Genomic DNA, 12,052 nt, shown 5'->3' with positions numbered 1-12,052 from the left:
AGAAGGTGGAGGAGACCGGCAGCTTACAGGTGAGTCTTGTTCTTTTGTGCTTTGTATGTGGACTATATGTTCACTCACATGCCGGAGCTTTCTTCTTCTCCCTATCTGTCTGTGTCCCTCACTATTCTCACCCCTTTCCCTGCACAGATTTTTTTTTTCTGGTCCTGAGGCTTGAACTCAGAGCCTGGGCGCTGTCTCTAAGTTTTTGTGCTCAAAGCTAGTGCTCTACCACTTGAGCCACAGCTCCACTTCTGGCTTTTTTTTATTTTGGTAGTTTATTAGCAATAAGACTCCTACCACTGTCCTGCTCAGGCTAGCTCCAAAACGCAATCCTAAACTGAGTGCTAGTGGCTCTCACTTGTAATCCTAACTCAGGAGGCTGAGATCTGGGGATTGAGTTTTGAAGCCAGCCCAGGCAGGAAAGTAGGTGAGACTCTTACCTCCAATTAATCATGGGAAAAACCAGAAGTGGCACTGTGGCTCAAGTGGTAGAGTGCTAGCCTTGAGCAAAAAGAGTCCAGGCCCAGACTTCAAGCCCCAGGACCAACAACAACAAAAAGGTAATCCTCTGATCTCAGCCTCCTGAGTAGCTAGGATTACAGATGTGAGCCACTGGCACCCAGCATCCCTGCTCAGAATGCTTGCTGACATCTGCCGCCTCTGTAGTAAATCAATACCTCTGTGCCCTCAGTGGGCAATGCCTTCCCTACCTGCCCTGTCCCCTTTCTAGCCCCTTCTCCAGTCCTGCTGTACCCACCTCTCATCACTGCTTTATGAACGAATACGCATTCGTGCCTTCATATATCTTTCCCTGCTCAGTGCTCCAAAACATTCCCTTTACAACCTGTCAAACAACAACAATGTATAATTGATACAAATAATGCCCACTATCATACCTCCCTGATTCAAGGGTTTGTAAGGTTTTCTCTCATAGTGCTCTCCAGATAACACTGTAAACTTTTATTTTAGCACAAACAAGCTATGACTTAGCATAAAATAACCAAGAGTTGCTATTTTCCTGCTTTAACCCCATTTCTCATTTGACCACATTTGTTTCTGCTTTTTACCATTTTTTTCCTTTAACCTGGTGCTGCTGTAGCCATTCCGTACTCAGATAACCCAGAACCAAGCATCATTTTTCCACCAAGTGTGTTGCATCTTCTGACATTCAGACTCAAAGCCTACACATGCTCTCACCCTCCTCCTTTCCCACTGTGCTGTGTCTGCCATCTGTGGTCTGGCTGTTCCTTCCCTGTCATCCTGGAATTCCACTCCTCATTCCAGTGTTCTAGTTATCGCAGTCTGCTCCTGATCTCTGCACATCCCCACTTCTTACCCAGCTTACACTCTGTGGCTGGAACAATCTTAGGAAAGCCTAGAGCTCATGGCTAATGGGCCCCTCCAAATGCCATCAGCAGGCACTTTAGACTCTCCAAGAGTTGCCCCAATCTGCAATTCCAGCTCTGTTTCCTGCTCTTGTCCTTGCGTGTCAAACTACACTGCTAATTTACGAAGCAGTTGGGGGTTTCCTGTGTCTTGGCACATTTTTCTATTCTTCCTGGAACACCCTTATCCAGTCTCTTTGCATGTTCAAATTCTACCAGCCCTTTGAGATTTACACCAAAAGTGAGACCTAGTGGTATATGCCCATGGATCCCAGCTCCTCAGGGAATGTCAAGGCCTAGCCCCACAAAGTTACTGAGAGACCTTGTCTCAAAACGAAAATATCAGCCACAGGCATGGCTCATGTAAAAGCATTTGCCTAGCATACATGGGGCCTTGGATTTAATCCCTGGGGTCTCCAAAATAAAAGTTAGGGTAACTACCTTTTCTTTGGACTACAAAGTCTCTGATTCACCCCTTCCTTTATCTATAGCTCTCCTACAACACTTACCACGTGACTTACTACATTTTATGATACCATAAATTAAGGATGGCCAGGGACCAAATAGGATTGAATCCATCATTCCTCCCTTCCAAAGTCCTTCACTAACACCTGTGTGCCAGGCCCTGTGCTAAGCAGGGGCAGTGTTGGCCAGGCACTGTGAAGGAAGCACAGGCCCTCTACTTGAAGAGCTTTTGGGGCTGGGAAGGTGGCTCAGTGGTAGAGTGCTTGCCTTGTATGCATGAGGCCCTGGGTTCAATTCCTCAGTACCACATAAGCAGAAAAAGCAGTGGCTCAAGTGGTAGGGTGCTAGCCTTGAGCTGAAGAGTTAAGGGAGTGCCCAGGCCCAGAGTTCAAGCCCCACGACCAACCAGAAAAAAAAGAACTTTTGGACAATTACTTCTCACAAGGTAGCAGTGTAGCTGCTGTGCATGGTAGGCCCCATGCCAATCCTCTCCCTCATGTCCTTCACCGAAGAAAGAAAAGGCAGAATGGAGTGAGAACAGGAGAAGAGAGAGATCATCTGCTACATGGAAGACAGTCTTACATAATCCAGAAAGAAAAACAACAACAATACAGCTCATTTTTAATATCTTCAATGTTGGAAGGCTCCCAAGGAACTCTGGGGTTTCTTTGTGTATGTTTGTTTTGCTTTACGAGCAGTATGGCTCATTTTAAGAGAGAAGAGGTGGGTTTTTAACTTCCAAGGTTCTGTTCTTCATTTGGGCTTTATAAACTCAAGTCATGTTCAGTGCTCACTCTGGTGCTGTGACCCTAGATGGGGAGAAGGAGCTTATCCGCCAGGCCGCCCTCCAGCAGACCAAGGAGATGGATCTGAGCGTGGTGCGCCTCATGTTCACAGCTTTCCTTCCGGACAGCACGGGCAGCTTCACCCGGCGCCTGGAACCCGTGATCTCAGACGCCATCTACGACAGCAGTGAGTAGAACAGCAAGAGCCAGCCCTAACCCTGCCCTGCCCCTCACCAGCCCGTTCTGAGCGCCACAGAAAGTAACGTAGCCACTTGAAATCCCGGGTTTATATGTAATCCACAAAAATATGAACTACACATTTTACTGAAATGTTCACTAGCTAGAGGGTTAATGTCTTTAGATTCAACATTTTAAGTCCTTCATTTATGAACATATTACTATATGAGAAGATCAGTGACTCTCTTAGAGGAGGAAAAAAAATGTCTCATTTGGGGAAAGGCTCTGAAAATTTTAAGAAACATTATTCTAACCCACTATCATCTCTGGGCAGTGCTGATAAGAACTTCAGATTAGTTGAATGAGCAATATATCCAAATTCTCTGTCAAGACTATAGTTCCTAGAACTTTTAAAGTGTGTGTGATAGTCTTCAGCTTTTACCATTCAACTTTTTTGGTATACATAGTATTTATTAAACAGGTATTTCCAGAGAGCCTGTGAGTATAATACTTCAGCTTACTTAAAGCTTATAGAAGTTGGTGCTCCAGGTACAAAAGCTAACTGATTTGTCCAACTTAAACAAGTTGGACAAGAAGTGAAAGCTTTATAAAATGATACACACTCACATACCACAGCTCATTTTAAAATAAACTGGGTTGGAGTTTTTAAAAAATAAGGAAGCTTTACTACTACCACATGAAACTTTTGGCCCCTAACCACACAGAATCTTAACTTAGTTTGGAGAAAAGAAATATATAACATCTCCATTTTCCCTTGTAAAAATAAAAATGAATAAGTCACTTTAAAAAAGCATGCTTTTCCTACATGTGTAGGGCTCGCACAATGGTGATGGCATAGCATTAGCATGGAAATGTTTAGGCTTAATATGTTGACCTAATTGAAATTGCAGAAATCCATTGGTTTGGTACTTCTTGGAACACCAGGAAGGCTCTTTCTCTTTCTGAATCAGTCTCTCTGTGTTAGAAAGAGAAACAAAAGCATTATGTATTCTATCTTATCTGATCCCTTCTGCCTTGTCATGATGATAATCATTTTTTAATCAATGGATCAGGCCCCAGAAGTCCTCGAAAGTCATTAGTTAAATCAGACTAAAAGCACCTTATGACCCATTGCAACAATGATACTCACAAGACACTATAGCTTGGTCGGGGAGAGGGGGGGAAGGGAAGGGATAGTAGGAGAAAAACAAAGAAGGGGTAATGATGTTTGACAAGAAATGTACTCATTACCTTGCTCATGTCACCGGAACCCCTCTGTACAACATCTTTACAATAAAATACATTTTTTAAAGCACCTGTTTGAACATTGTTTAGGCCATGTATCTAAGGGGATTAAAACAGCATAACCCAGGGTTTTTGTTGGTTTTCCCCCTTTGAACAGAAGCCCCCAATGCATCCAACTTGAAGATTGTAAGGATGGACAGGACGGCCGGATGTGTCACCGGAGGGGAAGAGATCTATCTCCTCTGTGACAAAGTTCAGAAAGGTAAGTTCTGATCTCCAGAGGTGAAACGCTGTTCTCAGTGAGTCACTGTTCAGCAGCAAACCAGAAATGTCCCCTTCTTGTCACCAAATTCCTTTAAAACATCTGCATATCTCACCTCTCCCAAGTTTAAATTGTCCGGTGTTTTGTGGGTTTTTTTTTTAATTTAAATCCAACTATATCATTCATCTTTGGATTTCCCACAGAAGACAAGAGAAGTAAGAATAGAATAATCATTAAAACCAGTGACTTTGGGCACTCATAATTTAATAAGCATTGTTATCTACACTTGGTTAGCCTACAATAAATGGATTATCTGTCATTGTATGTGTTTGACACATGTATCAGTATACCTAGAGAATAATTAAGTGTGACACACAAAATCCTTGATTCTTTTATTTTTCAGTGTTGTAACACTAAGAGGGCTTTTCTAAACATCCCACATGTCACTATATGTGCACTAGGAAAAGAAAAGAGAAGGAGTAAAGAGTCGTCAGTTTATACCTTGAGACGAGGTCTTAGCATTGACGATTGCTAGATATGAAACTGATTAGTTAGTAAAAGTTGGCGGAGGTCATGTCATTTTTCTCAAATTTCATTCATGGTTTAAATAAAATGATAAATGAAAAATACAGTATTTAAAATGGGCATTTTCAAAATAAACAGATGCATATCTAGAAATAGTCCTTAAATAAGAAAATATGGCTTTGTAAAACATCTTCAAATTTGAGGTTAAATGCTCTGAGACATAAAGTCAGAAAAAAATTAGAAGGTAAATATAAATACACATATGTAAATATAATTTGTTTTAAAAGCTTATATTTTCTTCATTTGCACTAGTATCTGCCTTCCTCCAACTCACTGTCTATATAATGCTCATTTCTAAATTCCTGGGGTCATATACCTGTACAACCTGGCTGCCTTTGTTCTTGATCATTGTCATCGTACTGGAAGCGAAGTCTTATACTCCACTTAAGGAATCTGAATAACTAAAGACCAGGGTTATATTTCCGAAAGACAGAGAGACAATGAGACATTTTATCTAGCCCTAATATTGCAAGCATTCTGTTACAATAGAAATATGTACTTAGTTTCATTGGTAAGTAGTATGGTCTTTCCTATGAAGTGGGAAGTAAGTCCAGGGAGATACCAGCCTGAGTTATATCATCATATTTCTGCCAAAATAGCCTATGACTAGAGTGTGAAACTTAGTCATTCTGAGTTAATGGTAAGGGACTTGACCATTGTGGTCTTTTGGCCTACCATTCATTAGGGGCTAACGAAGCGTTACAGAGCAGTAATATGATAAAGTATTTAAGAGCCTAGCCACTAAAACATGTCTATGTTCACATCTGGTTTCTTCATTTAGTATCTGTTCAACTTTGCATAAGTTGTTTAGGAAATTTTCTAGACCTCAGGTTCTCTTCTGCAAATAAGGATGATGAGAAGAAGGAAGAGGAGGAGGAGGAGGGGGAGGAGGAATAACATCAGAGAGGCATTTGGGAAACCAAATGAGTTCATATGTATATATAAGGCACTTAGAAGGCATCAGTCATATAGCATAGCTTACATTTAGCAAACCATATGTAAGTTTGTTGTTATTCTATAAATTAGGTTAAATCACATTTGGAGATTCTTCTATTACTCCATCATCTGGCATGTTTTCAGGCATTAATGAGTTTAAGGATAAAGAAAGAGAAAAGATTAAATACTGATTAAGTGAAAACTCTCATGGGTTAGGTAAATCTAATATTCTGCCATTGTAAATTGAATTCAGGCTCCATTCCTTCTGCAGGTAATTTTAAAAGTGAATGATTTATGAAAGTTTTTGATTCAAAAATGTACTTATACTAGTTATTTTCAAAAATAATACCTGGAAAATATCACAGGTAAAGTTTTGTGGACCAGGCTTATTTCTGTTTTGAAACATTATTACACTGTGTGCAATATCCACCTGAATGTCACTTATGTGCAGATGACATCCAGATTCGATTTTATGAAGAGGAGGAAAACGGTGGAGTCTGGGAGGGATTTGGAGATTTTTCTCCCACAGATGTTCATAGACAAGTAAGTGACTGATGATAATAATGATGAGTTTACATTTTCTGCCTTGTTGAAATTCAGTATTCAATGTCCACATACGAAAAAAAATGTAAAGTATTTAGTTAACGTCTATAACCCAGTACTATTTTTAAGGCTTGTAGGAAAATTCCCTCCCGTGGAATTATTTGGCAATGTTCTACTGCACTGCTGAATTGAAGATGCCAGCAAGACATTTCATTTGGTATCTTGCCTCTACTCTTACTTAAGGCAGGTAGCTCTCAGGTCTTGCAGTGACAGGTTGTTTTTTATGTTTGTTTCTTTTTTTTTTTTTTAGAATTCTGTGAAGCAGTTACATTGAGACTTGGAAAAAAGGTATCATAGTGAGAAGTATAGAAAAGAGTAGTCTTCAAGCCAAGGCTGATGTCATCCTGACAAATCAGAATTTCCCAACTGATTGTATGACTACAGGGTGGAAAATCTGAGCCCTTACCTCGATAATTACTCCTTCATGAGTGACTAAGAAACACTATTTAAAGAAAAAGAAATTCTGTGAACAATCCAAATGTCAATCAGTATGTCTCATTGCATAATCACATATCTATAGGATGGAATGCCATACAGCCACTAAAGTAACTGAGGCACTCTATGGACTACTACAAAGATACAGAGCTAGCACATTTTTAAAGATAAATGTAAAAAAAAGTGTATGTTCATATGTGCATATGTACAAAGAAAGTGGAAGAGGACATAAGAAAGTAACAATGTGTCCTTCTGGAATCAGGAATTATGTTGATGAGCGACGAGAATGGAAAGAATTATCAATGTATATGATTATGTATACCTTTGACATTTTTGAGTTCTTGATCCATGAACTATACTACATAGTTTTTTTTAAAAATCAAACTAAGGGTTGGGAAGGTGGCTCAGTGGTAGAGTGCTTGCCTTGCATGCATGAGGTCCTGGGTTCGATTCCTCAGCACCACATAAGCAGAAAAAAAAATTTAAAAAAATCAAACTAAGACTCTTAAAATGTCTAATTCTTCTGACATGACCAGGAATGAATGTGCTTTGATTCCTCCCAGGCTGCTTTAGTTTTCTGTCCTTCTTAATGGCCTGTGGGCTGATGATTGTATTCATTGTTCATCTCTTTCCATATCCAGTTTTGCAGATGCTCTGTAAAAAATCTTGAGAGCTTTTAAGGCTGAGTTGCAAGGGGACAAAGTATATACAATGAGTTTACATATATGATATTAACAACTGGAAGATATTTGAAATATCAAGTGAAACAAATGTTTTTGCAATCCATTAGCATAGTGTTGAATTTCGGTTTCACAGTGAGAATGTAATAAAAATGTGTAGTATAAAACACTGACTTTGGAACTTTCTCTGGAGCTTTGGGATGCTTAGCACAGTTTGTTAATTGTTGGGTATAAATAAAAGCAAACAGACTATATTTAGTATGTAGCATTGATACAAAAAAAAAGTAGTCCTGTACCAACATTTAGACCTTTGTATCCTGCAGTTTGCTATTGTCTTCAAAACTCCAAAGTATAAAGATGTGAACATCACAAAACCAGCTTCTGTGTTTGTCCAACTTCGAAGGAAATCTGACCTGGAAACTAGTGAACCCAAACCTTTTCTCTACTACCCTGAAATCAAAGGTAATGCCACCGTTGACATTCTTGTGCTTGTTCTGAAGAGGACAAAGGTGATTAGACACAATCAACTGCCACCTCCTTGCCTCGCTTCCTCAACGCTGTTCCTTGGACCCGTGCTACTTATTTTTAGAGAAAAGAGATAGCTCATATACTAGCTTGAATTAGTCTGAAATTTGTCCAAACTCGTGTAAGATGTAGTCCTTTGGAAGCCTATCATTGAAGTTGAGAGTCTAACATGTGTTGCATGAGTTGGTGTTCAAATCATTGGAATGAAACAACCAGGCTAGGAATGTGTTGAGTATGGTCCCCAAAGGCTTTAGATATAGATAGAAAACGTTACCCTCTCTTTATCCAGAATCATCCAGACCTGAACGCTAAGTTCTCTACAATCACTGTCACTGCATCTCACCAAAACTTCTTAGAGATAGTTGGACCGGGCAAGGCTGCTGAAATAACCAAGTGAGGGCTGATTGGTAAGGGGGGAAGATAGTTGCAGGAGTTCTGTGTGAATACCAGTAAAGACCATAGGGACACCTTGATCTGGAAAGACGGAGATTAGGAAGAAACAAAATGATAATCTGTAGGTTATAAATGGTATGGTTAGGATATATTCAGACATCTTAACTGGTAAATCAGAACCCAAAAAGTGGGCATAATTTCATTCTTGAGTTCATCTTTGATTAATCAACTTATTTTTAAAATATCAGGTCTTGCCCTCAAAGGCCTCTTGCTCACTCACTCAGCTTTCTCGCTCATGACTGGTATTCAGCCACTCAAGCCAGACCTCCAGCCCAGCTTTTCGTTGATTAATTGGAGATAGAGTCTTTTGCACTTCTCTTTTGCACTAGTGGAGCTATGATTCTTTAGGTCTCAGTCTCCTAAATAGCTAGAATTCCATGCATGAGACAGTGGTGCCTAGCTTAAAATCATCAACTATAGTCTAAAGTCATTGGTTATTAGACAAATCACTTACAATATAAGGCTATTTTGTTTCCCAAAGAATAAAAATCTAATATAGTAAAGGATCACTGGACTTGGAGTCTGATCTTCACTGTGTCTTGACCTCAAAACCTCTGAGCTTCAGTGTTTTCTTCTGTGAAAGGAGAATTCTGGAGGAAAGTCGATTAGGTCTCTACCCGAACAGGTTGCTGTTTCATAATGAATTCCATAGTGCTGCTGTCAAAGGCCCACCACAGGATGAATATAACAAGTGTGAAAGAATTTCTGTTTCCTTTCTATGGAGTTTGTGCTTTGCAGTTCTTTTGTAAAGCTTGTCATATGAAATTTCCTGAGTTAGCTCTTTCTTGCGGGATTCTTATTGGCTCTAGTAAAATGTATATTTTACAGAGAGAGAGAGAGAGAGGGAGGGAGGGAGGGATGGGGAATTCCTTATAGTGAACCTTTCACTCCAGCCAGAATTGCCTCGCCTATTATTGCCTCAGGCATATCCTTCATTACTTTGTAAAATCTGTCCATATCCTCTTCCTGAAACGTCTTCCTTTTCAACTCCTCACATGGGTTTGATGTATCACCAATGTGTACCATGAACTTCACACAGATACAAACCACCTAGCCACCTTCAATGACAGCAAAGACACCATGCCATGCCCTTTAGTTCACAGTAGAGTCCTCATAAATGTTCACTGATTAGTTATAGATTTTTTTGGTGACCAAGGGTGGGGGGGAGGGAGATTCAGTAACTTTTTTATAAAATTCTTTACCTTCCTGGTATCTAAGTCTCTGGAAGGCAAGCGGACAGGCCCCTCCACAGTTTGACCTGAATTGGGGACTTAGACAATGTTTGCGGGGTGGAATTGGGTGGGGACTGCCCTGTGATCTCTGAGACTCCTTCTGGGCCTTTGTACTCATGGAAATAAATATAGTGCTTCTTGAAATTTGCCAGCTCTTCCTCCTCGAGTGCTGTCTCTTTCCCTTTAAGATGTTTTAAAATGCCATGAGAATCCATAGTCGTTCTGCGGCTGGGGTGGTGGAGCCCAGTCAGTCTTCTCTCCTGTGGTTTCTCTTCCTGTAAATACAGATAAAGAGGAAGTGCAGAGGAAGCGGCAGAAGCTCATGCCCAACTTTTCGGATAGTTTCGGTGGTGGCAGTGCGGGAGCTGGAGGCAGAGGCATGTTTGGGACAGGAGGTGGAGGAGGAAGTTCTGGAAGCCCCGGTCCAGGTACCAATCTATTCTTCATAAAGCCTCTTCCTATCAGAGACAAGACCGGGTTTTTGTTGTTGCACTTTGTGTGTTTCTTCCCTAGGTCTCCAAATGTATTTTGTAGGTTGAGTGACTGTGACATTATTATGGATGAGATTTCAAATCCATTAAAGTTTCCTTACAAATATACATGTACTTTCCAAAGACACAACTGCTCCCTCTACAACCCTGGGTGGCCACCGCCCCACCCCACCCCCACTTAGCTTGTAAGTTAACTTATCCCCACTTTTACTTCCTGCACTTTCTGTTAGGCTCAGTCAACATCAGTCTGAAAGTATAATAGTTTTCCTGACTCAAGAGAGAGCTGAGACCACATTCATATAGGTTTTATTACAGTGTGTTGCTATAACTGTCCATATTATTATTTTTTGGGGGGTCCGGTCGTGGGGCCTGAACTCTGGGCCTGGGCGCTGTCCCTCAGTTCTTCAGCTCAAGGCAAGCGCTCTACCACTTGAGCCACAGCGCCACTTCCGGTTTTTTTCTTTTTGCTTATGTGGTGCTGAGGAATCGAACCCAGGGCCTTGAGCATGCAAGGCAAGCGCTCTACCACTGAGCCACCTTCCCAGCCCCCCTGTTCCATATTATTAATTGCTGTTGTTCATCCTTCCTTTGAATAAATGTCTTGCTTATGAATGGAGCCTTCCCGTTGGTATGTATGAACCAGAAAAGATGGGGTATACGTAGCATTCAGTACTGTCCACTGTTCCAAGCACCCACTGAGGCCCTAGAATATATCCCTATGGGTATCATATCAAATAATATATTGATATATTAGATACAGTATCAAATATTATAATATAATACAGATATGATATATAACTATAATATATAATATCAGATAATACATTGTTTGATGGATTATCTGTAAGAAGAAAAAAAAATCATCCAAAACCAGTTATCCAAAAATGACCTTTTCCAAATATTTTCGGGGACCAGTTGTTTTCCTTAGGAAATATTGAAAGAATCTTTTGTTATATATGCTGAAAATGGTAGATGTATGTGATGTACCTACGTACTATAATGTAAATATCTATGCTACATTATAGATTATACACACTGGAAGTGGTGCTGTGTCTCAAGAGGTAGAGCGCTCACCTTGAGCTGAAGAGCTAAGGGACAGCGCCCAGGCCCAGAGTTCAAGCCCCACAACTGACAACAACAACAACAACAATTTAGATTATACACACTACATTGCAAAAAATTTGAAAGCACAGAAAATCCATCTAAGGTGAACCATCATATACACATTATAATAAATATTTATAAACTTTCTAGAGTACAGCTGTGATGGTGCATGTTATTTTAACTCTTAATAATGTTTAGTATTTATCATCATTGAATCATGATCTGGGTACAGTTATATATACTGCCTTTACCTAATATTAGCATAAGCATTTTCTCTTGGTAATATAGACCTTACAGAAGCATAATTTGATAAGCATCATTTCAGAGATTAAAATATATCATCAGGAATGTGCTGTGTTATTACATATGAATTTTTTCTATTTTTGATATAAAATACTGTGCTGAACTCCTTTTTTATTCCAGATTACCTTTAAATTAGGTTATTTGAAATAAAGTTGTCACATCAAAGGATGTGCCATCTATTAATGCCAGCTATCACCCCAAAGAGTTTCACCAGTTTATTCTTCCACCAAAAATGTATGAGAGGGGCTGGGAATGTGGCTTAGTGGTAGAGTGCTTGCCTAGCATTCATGGGGCCCTGAGTTCAATTCCTCAGTACCACAAACAAACAAAAAAAAACTAAAATAAAAAAATGTATGAAGAAAGAACATACTCTTTCCATGGATACA

General features: G+C 39.9%; 1 protein-coding gene across 1 annotated transcript in view; it reads left to right on the top strand.

The window, feature by feature from the left end:
* The window catches only part of Nfkb1 (nuclear factor of kappa light polypeptide gene enhancer in B-cells 1), a 95,928-nt gene that overhangs the window by 57,025 nt on the left and 26,851 nt on the right, over positions 1-12,052 (top strand). The window contains exons 6-11 of the mRNA XM_013023831.1: positions 1-29; positions 2,664-2,822; positions 4,215-4,319; positions 6,292-6,383; positions 7,882-8,020; positions 10,056-10,196. The exon at positions 1-29 is cut by the window's left edge and continues 135 nt beyond it. Coding sequence (XP_012879285.1) covers positions 1-29; positions 2,664-2,822; positions 4,215-4,319; positions 6,292-6,383; positions 7,882-8,020; positions 10,056-10,196 — 665 coding nt within the window. The remainder of the gene's footprint in view (positions 30-2,663; positions 2,823-4,214; positions 4,320-6,291; positions 6,384-7,881; positions 8,021-10,055; positions 10,197-12,052) is intronic.

The sequence above is a fragment of the Dipodomys ordii genome, unplaced genomic scaffold (assembly GCF_000151885.1).
Source record: "Dipodomys ordii isolate 6190 unplaced genomic scaffold, Dord_2.0 Scaffold70, whole genome shotgun sequence".
NCBI classification, from domain to species: domain Eukaryota; kingdom Metazoa; phylum Chordata; class Mammalia; order Rodentia; family Heteromyidae; genus Dipodomys; species Dipodomys ordii.
The sequence above is the reverse complement of the archived record's forward strand: the minus strand, read 5'-3'. Positions and strand labels throughout refer to the sequence as shown.